Raw genomic sequence first — 17,129 nt, forward strand, 5'->3', positions numbered from 1 at the left:
CCCTCTCTCCCTCCCTCAGTCTCTACTTATGTTTGAATTCCTGTTGTTAGACTTTCTGGCCTGTTTCTGTCAGAGCAATTAGCAGTAAACAGGAGATCAATAGAAGAGAAAGGGCTGGCTAGGGCAATCCCGGCTTTCTAACCTACTTTTATTGTTTCCCTCTCTTGTCCCCCCCATTTTCTTTATCCGTACTCATTCTCTTACTTATTCTCATGTTTTCACTCACTTTATACCCCTCAGTTATTTGCCTCAGCCAAAATCTCTTTCTTTCAAAGAAAAAATGCAGTCACAAGTTTGAAAATTCCCAGGCTTTGTGGAGTCATGTGGCGCTCTGAGTAGAGACAGGTTCCACTGCAGGCCTTACATCACTTTCATACACACTCATGCCTTTTGTTATTTGTAAATAAGGTCTTTGCTATCACTGCAGGACCTTTACATTTTTTTCTAGATGGCTGTCCGAACACCCCTGACCCCTTGGCCAAGTACCTACTGTCCAAAACATCAAAGGACCCTCATCCCCTCTTGTCTGCACCTTTTCATCCTGTAATCAGAGTGAAACACTATCCAGTGACCTTTGACCTCCAGCAGGGGCAGGCCTGCTCTAAGCAGTCTTATAAAAGCAGCTTTTATTGATCACATTATTCACAGGTCTCCTGAATAAGGAGGATTGTTTTTCACTAAGCTTATCCTATAGGTTAAGAAAAGACCTGTTGTTATGTAGAATCTGATATTTGACCAAAAATGTTGATGTACAGGCTTTATATTTTTACAACTCACTGTTGGCAGCCAGTTAAAAGTAAGGCAAGGTACAGTAAGGCAAGCATCACTATTACTATTGCTCATACTTCAGGATAGGGATATAGGCATGTAAGGTATGTAACTTGTCCCTTAACCATTAATGCAATGGACTAGAATGATATCTCAAATTGTGCAGCTTGTTGAAAAGAGGTATACTATTACTTTTCTAAGTAATCAGAGTTTTCGTTTAGCAAATGATAAAACAGGCTGAAAACGGAAAGGAGGATGATCTGTCATGGCCTCAAAATAATGTGTGAACCTTCACATCTACATTCTATAAAACTTTTAATGCAGTTCAAATAGTGTGTGTGTGTGTGTGTGTGTGTGTGTGTGTGTGTGTGTGTGTGTGTGTGTGTGTGTGTGTGTGTGTGTGTGTGTTAGGGGGTTTCAGAGAGAAAGAGCACTACTCAAAAGTGATATATGATTGAAAAAGGTGGAACAAGCGTGTGTGAGTGTGTGTGAGAGAGAGAGAAAGAGAGAGAGAGAGCATTCTGTAGTAAGAAGGGTGAGGTTTAGAACTGAATGACCTCTAGTCCTTGAGTTTTTCTTTTTTATTTGTTGGTATGAAAACAGAAATCATGTCTTGTTTAGCTGTATCTGATTAACATAATATGTCCCATTATTTTGATCAGATATTAAGACCTCTGGTTGAACAGCTTCCCTCATATTTGAGAAATACAGGTGATTTTTTTCTTAGCACAGTTATCAGAGATTAATATAGTTGGGGACATATCTAATATATTTAACAATGGATCTAGTAACAATTGATGTTGTTTCATTATACATTCTTCACAATAAAGCTATGAAACATTTTCTTGAACAAAGAGTTGAAAAATCTCCCTCTTCTGAGTTTGTTATTAACATGATTTCACTGCTATTAGGAAAAAACTACCACTTTTTGAAGACAAATATTTTCTTCAAATGCAAGGGCAGTGATGTGTTCCAATGGGTTATTCATGGGATACCCAGAGGAGAGATATATTTGGAATAATAACCCATCCTAACATAATATCATCATGTGGAAAAGATATGTGGAGGATGTGTATTGCATTTCACTCCATTTCTGAATTGAACTTTCTAGTGATTGAACAAATTAAATATCACCGTAGAGGAGGGAATATCGAATGTAGATTCTTACAGTGGGAATGTAGATGGATTTTTTTATTTGAATTCAATGTATCCTCTGGGAATGAATGAAGATCTCTCTTTGGGTTGTTTTTTGTAGATTGAAATGTTATTAAGTTATTATGTTAATTGTTTCTTGATATACAGATCTATACAAGGTTGACTGTTATGTACATATGTGTATACACCATAGTCTAGAACAAAAATTAATGGATGAAAAATAGAAACAATGTGATTGTACAAAATGTCCTTTCTATATCAATGTGCAAAAATATATTTTATATGAATTAGAAATAATGTATATTTGATCCTAAAATGTAATGTGTTTTTATTAAATTCCTTAGATTTTATATAGTGCTTTTCTAGGCACTCAAAGCACTTTACATAGTATAGGGGGAATCTGCTCAACCACCACCAGTGTGAAGCAATGGCTGCCATAGTGTGCTCACCACATATCAGCTATTGGTGGAGAGTAGAGAGTAGAGTTATAGAGCCAATTAAAGGATGGGGATTATTAGGAGGCCATGATTGAGAAGGGCAATGGGGGAAATTTGGCCAGGACACCAGTGTTTCACCCCTACTCTTTACTAGAAGTTTCCTGTGATTTTTTAATGACCACAGAGAGTCAGGACCTCAGTTTAACATCTCATCTGAAAGATAGTGCCTTTTTACGGTATATTGTCCCCATTACTATACTGGGGCATTAGGACCCACACAGACCACAGGGTGAGTACCCCCTGCTGGCCTTCCTAATACCTTCCAGCAGCAACCTTAGTTTTTCCCAGGAGGTCTCCCATCCAGGTACTGGCCAGACTCAACCCTGCTTAGCTATGGAAGGCAACCAGCAAGAGCTGCAGGGTGATATGGCTGCTTGTATTTATAGATACAAGCAATGTTTCTTGGAATCTATATACAGTAACTACATGTCTTGACTGTTGACGTTTGAGCTAGTTACATGATTCAAATTAGAATGTTAAAGGTAAAGGCTTGTACTATAAATGATTGCAGATGTGTACTCGTAGGTATTTAGCACTGATGAAGGGATAAACACAAAAAAGTTTTTCTGCTGCACTTGGCACTTTTTGCTCTTTCTGCAAATGTTTTTACTCTGATGCCGCCCATGTATAAATAAATTGATGTGAGATTTAGCTAATTTTTGAGTGCAGATTTATCCTTCCTTCCATTTGTGTAGTTTTGGATCTACGCACCTAGATAATTGGAGTATATCTGTGTATTCTTGGACTGGTGTTTGGTACAACGTTGTTTGTCACATTGCTGTTTTCTTTAGCTTTGATATCACATAACACTGCAGAGAGAGAAACCAATCAATGAATACTAGAGTAACCGATCCTAGAGTAATCAGTCAAGCTCTGCTTTTACTTTTACAAACTATGCCACAACATTGTGTTGTGTACACACATTGGGCCACACATGTTCGCATGTTCATTAATCCATTCTTAAAATGGCAATTGAAACCGAATTTAATGTAATTGATGTAAAAATAGTTTTACGCACAGTGTACACAGAAATTCCCTCATACTTCATGAATAAGTCCAATTCACACACAACTGTTGATCAATAATTTTATGTGTATATTGATGCTTTTTAAATGCTTACGTTAAAGTTCTGTTGCTGGATGACTAGAAATGACTTGAATGCAGATCTTTGTAAGCACTTAATTTGAGTGCAGGTATTGCAATTTACTTGCCATTTTAATTACACTACTACTGTCAGGGTATAGAGTATATAGGATTTAATCTTGTCCCTATGTGTCTCTTTGTATTTGCAGGGTTCAGAGTTTCAGGAACCATGTGCTGGCCGGAAATGTGATGGAGCGTGCCCGTGTTTGCCCTTAAAGGGTAGCAGGGTGAGTGATGAGAAACTTAGTTTGCAATTGTTGATACTGTTCATACCACTCTCCTGATGTCATCCAATACATCATCTATCACTCCGAATTTACTTTCAGGAATTCAAACACCTGCATGTGCGCGCACACACACACACACACACACACACACACACACACACACACACACACACACACACACAAACATCCAAGTTCTCAAGTAACTGAGTGGGTGAACATTAACAAAGAAACATATCATCCAGGCCTTTGTATCTTTTTCTGTCCATTTTTTTATCACAGTTCTCAAATGTTATTCTTTTTTCAATCAAATCGCATTGCAATAATATACATAGACAGATATGGAGTAGAACAAACATGAAGTCCCATAGTCTTGAGTTTTCCTATTTTCTCACCTAACTGATAGGAGACTGAAGCGTTTCCACACTCTCATAGGGCTCTCATTCATTTGTCCTTTGCTAGATATTCTGAGTAAAAATAGATCCACATACTTACAACCTCAATTCTGAAAAAGTTGGGACAGTATGAAAAATGCTAATAAAAACAATAAGGAGTGATTTGTAAATTATATTCACCATTTGCTATAATGAAAGCACTACAACTACATATTATATGATGTTTTACCTTGTGAATTTCATTGTTGTTTTTTTTTGATGTACGGTCATTTCAAATCTGATGATTGCAACACACTCCAAAAAGTTGGGACAGTCAAGTGTTTTCCACTGTGAAACATCACCATTTCTTCTAATAACACTTTTAAGTATTTAGGCACTGAAGACACAAGTTTGGTACGTTTTGAAAGTGGAATTTTCTCCCTTTCATCCATTATGCAGGTCTTCAACTGCACAATTGTATGGGGTATTCTTTGCCATCTAATGTGCTTCATAATGCGCCAAACATTCTCAATTGGAGACAGGTCAGAACTAGGGCTGGGCGATATGTAAAAAATATTTTTGAGATTATTGCCTTTAAACATTTTGCGATATCCGCTTACAACCGCGATATCCGTCAACCCCCCCTGCCGAGGGTCGGTGAATTTTTTTGCTTTTCAAAATTTTATTCATTTATTGAAACATGAAAATCATTAACAAAAGACATTTCTAAATTCAAATTTCACTTTAAACAAAAATTCAATAAAATAACGAAGTGATAAAAAAATCCTATTTAACCACCTCCCCAAATCCAAACATTTACCATCTCCAATGGCTCAATTTGCCATCACGCAAGCATCCGTCAACACAGATGAAAAATTATTTATAGCCTACAGATTAAGAACTAAAGACAATCATAAATGTAAAAACAATAATAATACAAATAAATAAGCTTAATAAATTCCCTTGTGTGAACTTATCTTGCATTACTTTATTGTTGCATGCAAAATGTCCCTGGAAAAGACAGTGCTGGATGGTAGTATATGTTGCTCCAAAGTTTTTACATATTTTTTTGCATTAATGGTGCCCTCACAGATGTGCGAGTTACCCATGCCATGGACACTGACACACCCCTGGACCTAACGCTAATAACAGCTTAGATGGTCATTTTCCTCTTTGACCAGGAGAACACGACATTTGTGTTTCTCAAAAGCTATTTGAAATGTGGACTCTTCAGACCAAAAAACACAGTTCCACTGTTCTACTTTCCATCTAAGATGAGACTGAGCCCAGAGAAGTCGGCAGCGCTTCTGGACAGTGTTGATGTAGGGCTTCTGCTTTTCATAGTTAAGTCTTAACTTGCATCTGTGGATGCAGCGGCAAAAGGTTTACTAAAGTACTCTCAAGCCCATGTTCATGATATCCATTAAAGATGAATGACATTTTTAATAAAGGCCAGATATGATCAGAAGTGGATTTCGTCTTGACCTTTACACACCGAGATTTGACCGGATTCCTTGAATCTTTTAACTATGTGCACTGTAGAGGGTAAAATGCCCAAAATCCTTCCAATTTGTCTTTGAGGAACATTGTTCTCAAAGTGCTGGATTATTTGCTGAAGCATTTATGGGCAAATTGACAAGTCTCAAATAATCCTTGCTCTTGAAGGACTAGGCTGTTTTTGGAGGCTCCTTATATACTATGACATGATTACCTCAACAGTTTAACATCTCCTGTTTCACATTGCCTTGTTATTTCAAGTTGTCAAATTGTTATTAGTCTTAAATTGCCCCGGTCTCAACTTTTTTGGAGTGTGTTGCAAATCATCTGATTTAAACTTACTGGAAATTTAAACAAATCTATGAAATCTAGAAGGAAAAACATCATATATTGTGTAGTTGTAGTGCTTTCAATATAGCAAAGGGTGAATATAATTTACAAATATCCTTTTTGTTTTTATTAGCACTTTTTTATACTGTCACAACTTTTTCTGAATTGGGGTTGTAAGCAGTTGTTAGCTTTTGTACCCTAGTTTACACTGAGTTTGTAGTGTGTTCACACTGACAGCCCATATCAAATGTTTTGGTATCCAAATCAAATCTGTTATTTAGTTGTAATCTGAACAGCAAACATAGCACTGGACATTCTGTTTATATTAATTCTATATTTATTAAGAATTTATAAATGCACATTTTAGTGATTAAACACAAAGTATTTGACAAAACAATACACAGAGTAAAGCAAAAATGGTAAATGTCCTGCACTTATATAGCGCCTTTTTATGCCTTAACAGTATTCAAAGCGCTTTACACTGCGTCTCATTCACCCATTCACACACACATTCATACACCAATGGCGGCAGAGCTGCTATGTAAGGTGCTAGCCTGCCATTGGGAGCAACTTGGGGTTCAGTGTCTTGCCCAAGGACACTTCGGTATGTGGGCCGGGATTCAAACCACCAACCCTGCGATTAGTGGCCGACCTGCTCTACCAACTGAGCCACAGCCAGACAGGCTGTTCCATAATCGTGGAGCCTTCCACCTTTTGTTTTGTTTCTGGATATTGGAACAGCAATCAGTTCACTACAAGAAGATCTAAGAGGTCTAACTGTTTCATAAGGTCTTAAAAGTTCTATTAAAGTTCTATTCTGGTGCAAACCCATGTAATGCCTTACAGTACAGTACATTATACGTAATTAATAACATCTTAAAATCAACCCAAATGAATTGGCAACCAATGCAAAGAAGCTAAAACTGGAGTAATATGATTAAAAGACTAAAAGTCTAGCTGCAGCATTTTGCACTGATTGTTGCCGCGCTCAAGTGTGTTGATTTAACACTGAAAAAAGGGCATTACAATAATCAAGGCTAGTCAAAATAAAAGCATGTTTGAGTTTCTGTACCCTTGAAACTCAAGACATTTCTCACCTTAGAAATTTTGCTTAACTGATAAAAACAGGATTTAACTGACTTGTAATTAGTATCAAAGATAGACTCCTAGATTTCTCACCACCTGCTGAATATTTGGGACCACTTGATAAAGTGTTGACTCAATCTGACTTTTTTTCAGAATCAAGGCCAATTATAACAACCTCTGTTGTGTCAGTATTTAACTGAAGGAAATGAGTTGCCATCCAATTTTTTATACCTGCTATACACAGTTGAATAACATTTAAATTATACAGATCACTGGGATTCAACAACAAACACAAGTGCAGGTCATATGCTTAGCAATGAAAATTAATGTTGTATTTTTGAATCACATAACCAAGTGGTAGCATATATAGTGAAAACAATATTGGGCAAAACAGGGATCCTTGCGGAACACCATAATTAATTTTTGAAGAGGAGGGCATCTCCAACCGACACTACAAATGTCCTATTCCTCAAGTAGGAAAATAAACCATTCTAAAGCCTCCCCAGATATTCCCACCCATCTCTTTAATGTAATCAACTGGATCAAATGCTGCAGTTAAATCAAGTAACATTTAAAGGGTTAGTTCACCCAAAAATGAAAATTATCCCATAATTTACTCACCTTCAAGCCTTCCTAGGTGTAATGTCTTTCTTCTTTCACTCAGACACAATCAGAGTTATATAAACAAATATCCTGGCTCTTCCAAGCTTTATAATGGGATTGAATGGTACCTTAGATTTTGAAGCCCAAAAAAGCGCATCCATCCATCCATCAAAAAAGTTATCCATACATCTCCAGGGGTTAATAAAGGCCTTCTGAAACAAAGAGATGGTTTTTTTTTACAAAAAATACCCATATCTATAACTTTATAAACTATAATCACTGGCTTCAGGTAACGGCCATCCGCGCATTCACAAGAGAGTCAAGTTCTGGTATATGGCGTAGGCGTAGCGTAAGCTCCAGTGAGAAGTGACGAACACAGATTATTTTTACGCGGATCTGTATTAACCAGTATTAACTTCACCTTGATGAGATTTTTAAATTGGCAGAATTCACAACAACAGTGTTCAACCCATTAATGAATACCAAAAGGAGTTTGCAACATGTTTGAGTTTGCAATGAACATAAGACGAAGTGACACTGGACGGATAGGGCAAGTGAACGTTCCCTCAGCTATCCTGAAACTCTCTCACGCTGGACCCGAGCCATCTGGCCATCCTTACTGTTAAGCCTTGATAAAGGATTTTTAACTGGACATTTAGAAGCTAGAGTTTTAATAGACTGTTTAAAAGAAAAATGTATTCCTACTTGAGAGACATTTTGGTGAAAGGTTATACAATCAACCCTCTACAGATTTTGACAACAAGTAAGCATAAAGCAACTGAAAAAGATATTAATCCACCCAGGAAGGGGAGATCTTCACACACACACACACACACACACACACACACACACACACACATATATATATATATATATAGCATTAATATATATAATTTTATGTGCTATAGTATGGGAGTTTTATTTTTGTATTTTCATATTTAGCTTTTCATCATTTTAATCACATTTTGCTTTTTAAAAATATGTATTTTTTTACATACTATCCATTTATATGATGTCATAGAATTGAATTTATAATAATTATACAAGCTAATGTCACTGTTTGACACATTTTATACACATTTGTAACACAAAATATAGATGAGATTGGAACCTAGTCATGAAAATAGAATTCCAGATTTAACATCATTGGCCACTATATCAAAAGTACTATGTTAAAAAAAAAAAACCCGGCATAGATGCTGCAAGAGACTATTTGTTAAATTCTTCAATATTTACAGTGGTTTTTTTAAAGTTTTAATTTCCCCTTTAAATATTTTTACATTTGCACATTTATTACACTTACTACGATTTGGTAAATTTTCAGTCAAGCATTCAAAAGTGCTTCACCCACAGATCGTCGTTAAAGTGAGTATTCAAAATCCACCAGAACAGTTTTTCAGCATGGTCACTTCCAGGTATATGGAGGCTGTCGGCGAATGGGAATAGCCATTTGAGCCCTCATTATGTGAGCTTTTGCACTTATTCTGCGATGTCTCCTGGCAGCATATACTGTAATAACAATTATTATTTGTTTATATTATTATTTAATATTACAGCAAATACAACTATCCCCAAAGCAAAGAGGTCATTCAGCTGCTCCATGACGAAAAGGCGGCTCCCTCAAGATAATGCGCATTTACAGTTCATGGAAACGTGCAGTGCTTTGCATTTTGTTTAGTCGAATTTTCAGAAATGCACATTAAATATGCAAAACATTTTGATGGAAACCCAGCCATGGAAGGGCTCTATTTTCATTATTATCCAATTTTCGTGAGAGCCCTAATTCTAAGCAAAATTTTGGTACCAGAGCAAAGCACAAGTGGGCGTGGGTGGGAGTGTTTGCGTTATCTGTGGGTTTATACATGCAAACTGTGGGTGTTTTGTAGAGATGTGCAAGACTAGTTGACTAAACTGTTCTGATGCTGCTAGTAGACACTGGAATTACTTGTCAGTTAATATTTCCCCCATCAAACTGATCATAATTTTTTACATTTACATTTGACTTTATATTTTTACAGAGACTGCGCTTAAATTACTGTCATATTAATGTTACATATTTTATATAGAATTAATAATACAAATATTATTTTAAAAAGAGAATATCTGGAGCAGATACAAAGTTTAAATTCATCTCAGGCTGCGTGTTAATTTAAACTGTCCTCTCGCTAGACAAGCAAACTCAGCAATGTAGTTATGAAATCACTTCGGTGGTGGTGTGGGAATCGAATTTCCAAATGTTCGAAAGTCCCTATGGATGTTTTCACATTTGCGTATTCTTTAAATCTGTGCATGCTTGCACATTATTTTTCTGCTGTGCAGGCTTTATCAAGCGCAGGATAGCCGCATCAGGTGAGTCAAGTCCCGTCTTTCACCGAACCAGTAATTTTGCTCATCAAAAATGTATGCTTTTGAGTAAGTAGCCTAGAAAATGACTGTTTATTTTCAACAAGGTGCAGAATGCTTAACGGGTTAAACTATATTTTATTCTTGTAGATCTGGCTCAGTCTACCTGCTAATTATTATGAACAATGTCCTGACTGTTTTAAAATGTTAATTAACTTTTACGTGGTGAATTCCGTTTAGAACAGGCTGGGTTGCTCTATTGGTCCTGCACTATTCATTTAATTGTTTTCAATAAATATGCCTATTAAATATGCCTATTCGCTAACGTTGATTCAGTGAATGCGTGTCATGTTTAATGTACAATGATCATATTACAAGGCGAGCATGTCGCAGATAAATGCCCCTTTTCAGTGGAATTTAGCTTTGAATTTGGAATAGATTAAGTATTTTAAATGGGTCTTTAATCAACTTTTTTTTTTTACTGTTGTCTGAAGGTTAGTTACTTTTTAGACTAGTCGACTTAAAATTGTCATTTAACTGCCAGTGAACTTAGTCTTTCAGCACGTCCCTAGTGTTTTGTATGTAAATTAAGTGCCACAATTTGTTATTTTCCTAAAAAAATAAGTAATTGTGCTAAGACGTTTGAAAACCACGTCTGATCTCTAAGTCCAAACGTACTTCCTCCATTTGCAGTTTGGGGATTCCACCAGCAGATGATATCAAAGAGCTATCGATCATTTAAATACTAGCTATGATTTGTAAGTAAATCAATATGATTATAATAATGATTATAATAATGTTTATTTTGTGTAGCACTTTTCCAAAGCTTAAGGATGCTGTACAGAAATTAAACATAAAATTTAGTATACATTGGACAATGGGAGAGAAGGAAAGCATATTTCAAGCAGGTTAGACACCGCAAACAGACCAATTGCCAACAGTCCCAGAGAGGCCGGTAGAGAACATACAACCATACATCAACTTCTGAATTTATATGAACAAATTCTTATGAAAGGGCTTTATTTATATTGACGTTGCTTGAGAGGGAATGGAATATACAGTATAATAGGATGCAGAAAGTGCAATAACCGGAGAAGAACCTCTAAATTTAATTAGCACTTGACCCAGCCTATTAGTGCCTTGCGTGTGCGATTTCGCCAACCCACTTGTGCCTAGACTTAGCTCATACTTGCACCAAATCATTAAAACTTCATGGCCATGCCCACTGATTTTGCGCGTATGCCGTATCGCATAGTGCTATGCTTAAGACATAGTGCTCTTAAAATAGGGCCGGATATGTACATCAATCGCTTAAATAATACTGTCTCTTTAAGGGTACAGGCAGTTCTGCGAGCAAGTGTTTATGGCTGGGCAGACATTGATGTTTCTTTTTACTTTTTAAACAACAACTAACTGTAAACAACAATAAGGATATTTAAAGAGACATTAAGTGGATCTCATTTTTGGTCACACATTACATAGAATGAGTTGAAGCAACAGACATCCAACAGGCGTGTTACACTGGTCTGTAGATGCTGTAAAATTGAGAATGTTGTAAAAACACCACATGGAAAAGTTTAAGTAAAATCAGAGTCGACGCCATTAAATACAATGTAAATGTAACTATGGCATATCATGGCTCAACTAAAGCAATGCTGATGAGGACTCAGAACTGCAGCCAAATAAGTTACATTTCCTACAGAGTGTGTGCTCATGAGACACAGTGGCTAATAACAGACATTTTTATTCACATGGTGTGAAATTTGGTTGCATGAGTGATTTACTTGCAATGTAGAGGACAGGATAATAAAAGAGAAGTAATTTGGTAAAGAACAGGTCTTTACAATGCTAGAATCAAAAACAGGAAAGGAGAGAATATACATACCCTTTAGATAGAGAGTTTCAGGCCAATTAAGGGTACCACTCATGGAGCTCTGGGGCAGGGCGCAGAAGAGAGAGCTGGATATTGGTCATGAAGACGTGTCTCCAGAACTGGTATGACTTTGGAGTTCATCCAAGGTACTGCAGAGACAACACCCAGTTAATCAATGTGCAATGACAGATAGATTTTACTGTTCTGTTTACATGCAAACACGCACACACAAACACACTCACACAGATAATTAAATAATCTTATAACTTTCTTGGCATGCTTAGTGGAAACCTTTCTAGAAACCTTCAAAAAAGACAATGACTTGTCGTTGATGTAAGAAATTAAAGCTCAAAGTGATACTTTAAAAAAAAAAATTCTGTTGAATGTCATTCCAAACCCACATTCTTTCAACTTTGGAACACAAAATGAGATTTTATGCAGAATGTAAGCCTCAGTCACCACACATTTTTATTCTATGGAAATAAATGCAATATAAATGAATGGTGACTGGGACTAATATACTGCCTAACATCCCCTTTGTATTTCACTGAAGAAATAAAGTCATACAGGATTCTTGTCAACATGTAATTTCCCTCTGATTTGTAAATCAGGTTAGGCTTAGAGTAGGGGTTAGGAGTAAGGTTAGAACCTTGATTGTTTGATATTAATGTTGTTCCATGACCAACAAAAGATTTTGATCCTGAAAGACATCCTACTTGGCAATTTTATACTGTAATATCTGAGATTTACTGAGTTTTGCCTTTCTTTTTTTATCTTTTCCCCAGCTTTTTTCTTTCTCCTATTGAGAGTTCAGAAAACCTAATTGTATTAGTTCTATGCTACACATACACACACATGCTCTCACTGCATGTTCTTGGTCCATACCAAGTCCACGTTTCTCTTTTCCAATTGTTGTTTGGGTCTTCCATGCACATAACAGGCCATAGTGGTCTCTAACAGTTTCGACGCTCATGGGACTTCAGATATTCCTTTCATCTGCCCATTGTTCTGGATCAGACCCTGCCGCCTGTCTGCCCGGCTCCCCCGAGGCTGCGAATCCAAAGCAGAGGAGTGTCTAACAAGACTTTTATTTTAAATTACTTTTTTTACCTGCCGTGACTTGGATTTTCTATTTTTAACTGAGATGTGGACTGGTGTCGGTGAGTCAACCGTTTTGGTGAACATTGCCCAACTAACTGCAGTTTCCTTGGCACCCCAAGGTGTGTTGGAAAAGGATGCTGGGGTGGATATGATTTTTAAAAGCTGGTTTAAACTATGGACTGTTCCTGTTGAGACTTATTCAGCAGTGTGTAAAAATTGAGACCGATTCTATTCTGTTGTTCTGTGCTTTGATCTAGAGGCCTCCTAAGCCAGATAAAGACTTCATAAAGGAATTCTCTGAATTCTTGTCCCATATTGTCCCATTGCATGACCGCATGTTGATTCTGGGGGATTTTAATGTTCATGTTTGCCCAGGTAAACCAATGGTCACTGAGTTTATCTATGTTCTGGACTCCTTTGGTTTTCTTCAGCATATAAATAAGGCTACTCATATACTTGGGCATACACTTGATCTTATCATGTCTTATGGGTTTCCTATAGACAATATAAACATTGAAGATGCATGTTTCCCTGATCATAAGCCCATTTTATTTAATATGACGTTATCTAGTCCTCTCTGTACTGACAGAGCCACTTTTTTTTTTTATTCTTGTTATATAAACTCTTCTATTGCCACTCTAAAAAATGCCCTTGCAACCTCAATTTTAATTGCTACTTAGTCTTCTACCCCAGATGAATTAATTTCTCTTTTTCCCTCTCCATGCTCAACGATCATAGATTCTGTTGCTCCTCTTAAATACAGACATCCTAAAACTAAATCTCAACAGTAGTTGGACGACCATACTTGTTCTCTTAGACAGGCTTTCCCATTTTGAGGCCAAGAAAGCCTGGGTAAAGTCTGATTTAATCAGCAAACATTGTCATTGAACTAGAATTTTGTTTACAACTATAAATTCAGTAAGTAATCCTCATCATTCCCATAATCCTGACGCATCTACTAACATTTGAGAGAAAGTTTTTCATTGATAAAACTGAGAGCTTTCGATCTACATTCACAAATTTTTCTTCTGATATTTTATCTGACTGTTCTGTTGTCTGTGCTACTTTTCATAGTTTTCACCAGGTTTATTTTTCTGAGTTGAGTGACTTAGTTAAGCAAATTAAATCTACTACCTTCCACTTTAATTATCTGCCTATTTCTAAATTGTCTTTTTTGTTATTTGGTCCCAATTGCTTAAATTTTTTTAATTCAACTGGGTTACTTCAACCCATTTTTTTTCAGGTTTTACAGTTTATCACAGTACTGAATCAGCTCAGTTGAAAGTGACAAATGATCTACTTGCGGTCGACTCTGGGAAATATGCAATATTGATTCAGTTAGACCTTAATGCTGCCTTTGATACAGTGGATCATAGTATCCTCTTGTCACATCTTGAACATTGGGTTGGTATAAGGGATACAGCAGTACCCTGGTTTAGTTCATATTTTAAACATAGGACATTCTCAGTAGCTATGGGCCAGTTCTCCTCTTCCTCTGCTTCTGTCGTCAGTGGGGTTCCTCAGGGTTCCATTCTGGGGCTAGTTCTTTTTAATTTGTGCATGCTTCTACTTGGTGATATTATTAGGAAAGAATATTTATTTTAATTTCTATGCCGACGACTCACAGCTTTATCTTCCACTGAAATCTGGTGATTCTATGCAGCCTCTTCTGGACCGTCTCGAGGACAATAAAAGCTGGTTGTCAAATAATTTTCTTCAGCTTAACACTGACAAAACTGAAATAATTATCTTTGGTTCTCCTAAATCTAGAAGTTGTCTTGCCAATAAGCTTGGTAACCACATTCCATATACAGTGCATCCGGAAAGTATTCATAGCACTTACATTTTTCCACATTGTTATGTTACAGCTTTATTCCAAAATTTATTATATTCATTATTTTCCTCAAATTCTACAAACAATACCCCATAATGACAACGTGAAAAAAGTTTGTTTGAAATCTTTGCGAATTTATAAAAAATCTGGGTGTTTTCCTTGATTCTGAGCTCTGCTTAGACAAAAAAAAAAGTTTCTATAAATTTAAAAAAAAGTTTCTATAAATTAAGAATTATTTCCAAACTCAAATATTTTTTGTCTTATCAAGATTTGTAAAAAGTTATTAATGCTTTTATTACATCGCATTTGGATTATTGTAATTCTATTTCGGTCTTCCCCAATCGTCATTATTGCGACTACAGAATGCATCCAGAATGCAGCTGCAAGGCTGTTGACATCTACCAAAAAGTATTATCACATTATTCCAGTCTTGGCCGCTCTTCACTGGCTTCCTGTTTACTTTAGAAATCAGTGTTGTTTGTCTTTAAAACCCTCAATGATCAGGCCCCTTCATACATTAAGATTCTTCCATATTCAATGAATAGGTCCCTCAGGTCTGTGGATAAAGCTCTTTTATATGTCCCTCAGTCACGTCTAAAATTTAAAGGTGCTCCTCGTTTGTGGAATCAGTTGCCACTTGACATAAGGAATGCATCTTCTATCTCTGTTTTCAAGTCTAAGCTTAAAAAGCATTTTTATTCACAGTTTTTTTAAATAGTATTTTATTGAATTATAAAGTTGTAAGGTTGCTTTTGCTACCCATCTGTTGTTACATTTGTTTCTTAATTGTTGATTTATTGCATAATACTTTTTATAATGTGTTTGTAATTATTCTGTACAGCACTTTGGTCAGTGTAAGCTGTGTTCTATATAAATACATTTTACTTACGTACTTACTTACTTACCACATCCGTTCCATCTTCCTTGAAGCATGCCAAGCAGTTGGCACACAAGATAGAAATGCTTTCAGGTCAAATTTATGGTTGCTAATGTTCCATTCACACCTACAAAATGATAGAGATTGTTTATTAAGATAAGCGCTCACATGGCAATTGTTCCCAGCTGAATGACTTCCATGCCATATTGCTAGCTTACAGTATTTACTAAATTTTTATAGGAACTTTTAAAATGTTTACTTCATCACTGTTTAGCTCAGTGATGAACGTAATCTTGAGGAATGTGGTTGTTTTGATGTTTGAACGGATAAACTAATAAAATGAGCTAGTGGATAAACAGGGGTAAATGTTACTACATTCTTTCTTGATATAAATATTGACACATGTACACTGGCGGCCAGAAGTTTGGAATAATGTACAGATTTTACTGTTTTGGAAGGAAATTGTTACTTTAATTGACCAAAGTGGCATTCAACTGATCACAAAGTATAGTCAGGACATTACTGATTACTATTTGAAAAAAATACATTTTTGATCAAATCTAGACAGGCCCCATTTCCAGCAGCCATCACTCCAATCACCTTATCCTTGAGTAATCATGATAAATTGTTAATTTGGTACTATAAAATCACTTGCCATTAGATCAAACATTGCTGAAAGCTATTTGGTTCATTAAATGAAGCTTTACATTGTCTTTGTGTTTGTTTTTGAGTTGCCACATTATGCAATAGACTGGCATGTCTTAAGGTCAATATTAGGTCAAAAATGGCAAAAAAGAAACCGCTTTCTCTAGAAACCCATCAGTCAATCAATGTTTTGAGGAATGAAGGCTATACAATGCTTGAAATTGCCAAAAAACTGAAGATTTCATACAAAGGTGTACACTACAGTCTTCAAAGACAAAAGGACAACTGTCTCTAACAAGGACAGAAAGAGATGTGGAAGGTCAGATGTAAAACTAAACAAGAGAATAAATACATCTGAGTCTCTAGTTTGAGAAATAGACGCCTCACATGTCCTCAGCTTCATTGAATTCTACCCACTCAACACCAGTTTCATGTACAACAGTAAAGAGAAGACTCAGGGGTGCAGACCTTATTTGAAGAATTGCAAAGAAAAAGCCACTTTTCAAACAGAAATACAAAAATAAATCTTTGAGTGGGCAAAGAAACACAGACATTGGACAACAGATAGTTGGAAAAGAGTGTTATGGATCTTAACACCATTGAGCTTTTGTGGGATCAGTTAGACTGTAATTTGCTTGAGAAGTGCCCGACAAGAGTCACATCTATGGCAAGTGCTACAGGAAGTGTGGGGTGAAATGTCACCTGAGTATCTGGACAAACTAACAGCTAGAATGTCAAAGATCTGCAAAGATGTCATTGTTGCATGTGGAGGATTTTTT

General features: G+C 36.3%; 1 protein-coding gene across 3 annotated transcripts in view; it reads left to right on the top strand.

Moving 5' to 3' along the window:
* The window catches only part of LOC127657636 (collagen alpha-6(IV) chain-like), a 167,196-nt gene that overhangs the window by 70,415 nt on the left and 79,652 nt on the right, over positions 1-17,129 (top strand). For all 3 annotated transcript variants that reach the window (XM_052146505.1, XM_052146513.1, XM_052146510.1), the window contains exon 4: positions 3,713-3,790. In XM_052146505.1, the coding sequence (XP_052002465.1) occupies positions 3,713-3,790 (78 nt within the window). The remainder of the gene's footprint in view (positions 1-3,712; positions 3,791-17,129) is intronic.

Source organism: Xyrauchen texanus, chromosome 2, assembly GCF_025860055.1.
Source record: "Xyrauchen texanus isolate HMW12.3.18 chromosome 2, RBS_HiC_50CHRs, whole genome shotgun sequence".
In the NCBI taxonomy this organism is placed as follows: Eukaryota; Metazoa; Chordata; class Actinopteri; order Cypriniformes; family Catostomidae; genus Xyrauchen; species Xyrauchen texanus.